This window comes from Triticum aestivum, chromosome 4A (assembly GCF_018294505.1).
Source record: "Triticum aestivum cultivar Chinese Spring chromosome 4A, IWGSC CS RefSeq v2.1, whole genome shotgun sequence".
Taxonomy (NCBI): domain Eukaryota; kingdom Viridiplantae; phylum Streptophyta; class Magnoliopsida; order Poales; family Poaceae; genus Triticum; species Triticum aestivum.
This window is the reverse complement of record NC_057803.1, coordinates 89,491,649-89,493,786: the sequence shown is the minus strand read 5'-3', so window position 1 is coordinate 89,493,786 and position 2,138 is coordinate 89,491,649. Positions and strand designations below refer to the sequence as shown.

Genomic DNA, 2,138 nt, shown 5'->3' with positions numbered 1-2,138 from the left:
TTTAAAAACATTTGTAGCATCAGCGAAGGACATATAAATTGGATGTCATGGCATGTTAAATCTTACAAGGATTGAAAACACAAGAGCCTACAAATTCTTGTCCCTCCAAGGCGGACTTCAGCATGAGTCCACAAGCAACCCATCTGATCATCTCCCTCCTCTCCTCTCCACGCAAAGGATCAGCAACGCAACCAAGATCAGCATCCAAACGCCGTTTGCTCTAGGCAATTAGCAATCCACCGAATATAACATAACAGAATAGCAAAGCCAGCACCCACCGCCGGGCCAACGTGCAAAGCATCGTCCGGCCATGGGATTCCTCCAGAAGACCTCCAAGCAGACGGCGAAGCTCAAGTCCCTCCTCGGGCTCGCCGTCTCCCGCATCGCCGTCGCCCGCCGGCCGCGCCTTGCTCGCAAGTCCATCGCCTGCAGCGATGCCAGCCAGCTCCTCGTCCTCGGCCACCTCGACCGCGCCCTCCACCGCGTGCATACCGACGACACGAAGCAAGACGTGGTGGTGCCCTTGGATGCAGGCTTACTGATGCTGGTGTTTCTGCGCGCAGGCGGAGCAGGTTATCCAGGAGGACAACATGCTGGAGGCGTTCGGCATCATAGAGCTCTACTGCAAGCGCCTCATCGAGCAGGCTGAGCAGATAGACAAGCCACAGTATGTTGCCTGCCTGCCTCATCACGCCTGTTCTCATCTTTGGTTCTCTATGTTCGTTGGACAACAAACATTGCTATTCTGTTTGGGCTGCAGGGAGTGCGGCGAGGAGCTGAGGGAAGCGGCGGCCAGCATCATGTTCGCCGCCGGGTGGTGCGGCGACCTGCAGGAGCTGCTGTTTGCCCGTACCATCCTCGCAGACAAGTTCGGCGGCGACTTTGCTGTCGCGGCCAAGGAGGGCACCGGCATCGTCGACCCCATCGTAAGAACTCTTAGTACATTTGATCATTTTCTAGCGGGTGTCATTGATCCGCAGTGTAAAATGGACGGAGAAACTGCGGGCAGGAGTTCACAGGCGTTGTCTGTGTTGCCATTGCAGTTGGTATGGAAGCTGTCCGGAAGCACAGCAGGCATGGAGCTGAAGAAGAAAGTGACCAAAGAGATCGCCACGGAGAACAACATCTTGGTGGACTTCTCCGAGCTCCCGGAAGCAACGGAGGATGGCAACGATATTTTGGTGGACTTCTTTGAGCTCCAAGAAGCAACCAAGGAAGGCAACAACAATGTTCCAGACAGTCAGGAGCTCCTCGGCGAAATGCCATGCCAGGACGACATGGATGAAAGTTCAGAGTCGGACAATGACCATCCTCGCTCACATGGAACAAATACACCCGGGCTGGAGAGTGACGAGAATGTGCATATCGTTACCAACTCTGATGGATCAGATGATGAGGAGGTTACAGGCCGGCGTAACCGAAGGTGGTGGCGCCTTGGGTGTGCATGAGAACTGAAATGACGACCTTCCTCTGCATCTGGCTAGAAATGTAACGATATGGGCAGCAGGGCAATGCCATTTGTACATGTGCACCCACCAAATTGTGAATAGACATGAATACACACACGTGTAATTTCAAACTATCAACTACAATATGTAGATATCCAACTAGTCCAGTCAACTGGAGTATCATCTATAAGAAATGTCAATTCTCATGGACCAACCCCTAGTGGCCAATGCTACAATGTAACCACATTGCTTAACAGTCATTGACCTCATGGTCACCTATCTGCTGCTTGGCCACCGCCGTTCATCACCTTGATTTGATGATGTTGCTTTATAGTAACCACCATACCAACATATCTTTAATGTCATGTTGTTCAAGTATTTTTGTAACATATGTTGTGTCATGTTGTTCAAGTATTTTTGTAACATTACATTTTTTTAGACAATTTTGTAAACATTATGTGGGCCAGGTATAATTGCTAGCAAACCAACAAATATATTTACTCGACGAGATCAGTACAAAAACCAAAGATGGTCAAACTTCGCCCAACATTGGTAAAAAAAAAACTTGGCCCAACAAAAATGCACAGGGGCGAAGATATAGAAGGGGAAAGAAGCCAGTGAAGGTGCGCTGCAAAGATCATGGCAAGAAAAAGCCCTGCAAGGCCCGCATTTGGATTTTCTTGTGGGTGA

General features: G+C 50.1%; 1 protein-coding gene across 1 annotated transcript; it reads left to right on the top strand.

The window, feature by feature from the left end:
- LOC123085326 (uncharacterized) lies at positions 1-2,138 on the top strand. Its single transcript, XM_044506955.1, has 4 exons — positions 1-484; positions 564-667; positions 761-926; positions 1,044-2,138. The coding sequence occupies exons 1-4, from the start codon at positions 311-313 to the stop codon at positions 1,446-1,448; spliced, it is 849 nt and encodes a 282-aa protein (XP_044362890.1). The 5' UTR covers positions 1-310; the 3' UTR covers positions 1,449-2,138.

Excerpts from the sequence above, each read along its gene's own strand:
- LOC123085326 (XM_044506955.1), top strand. The coding sequence starts at position 311 with ATGGGATTCCTCCAGAAGACCTCCAAGCAGACGGCGAAGCTCAAGTCC. Across the intron at positions 485-563 it reads TCGACCGCGCCCTCCACCGC|GCGGAGCAGGTTATCCAGGA; the intron begins GTGCATACCGAC and ends TTCTGCGCGCAG. Across the intron at positions 668-760 it reads GAGCAGATAGACAAGCCACA|GGAGTGCGGCGAGGAGCTGA; the intron begins GTATGTTGCCTG and ends TTTGGGCTGCAG.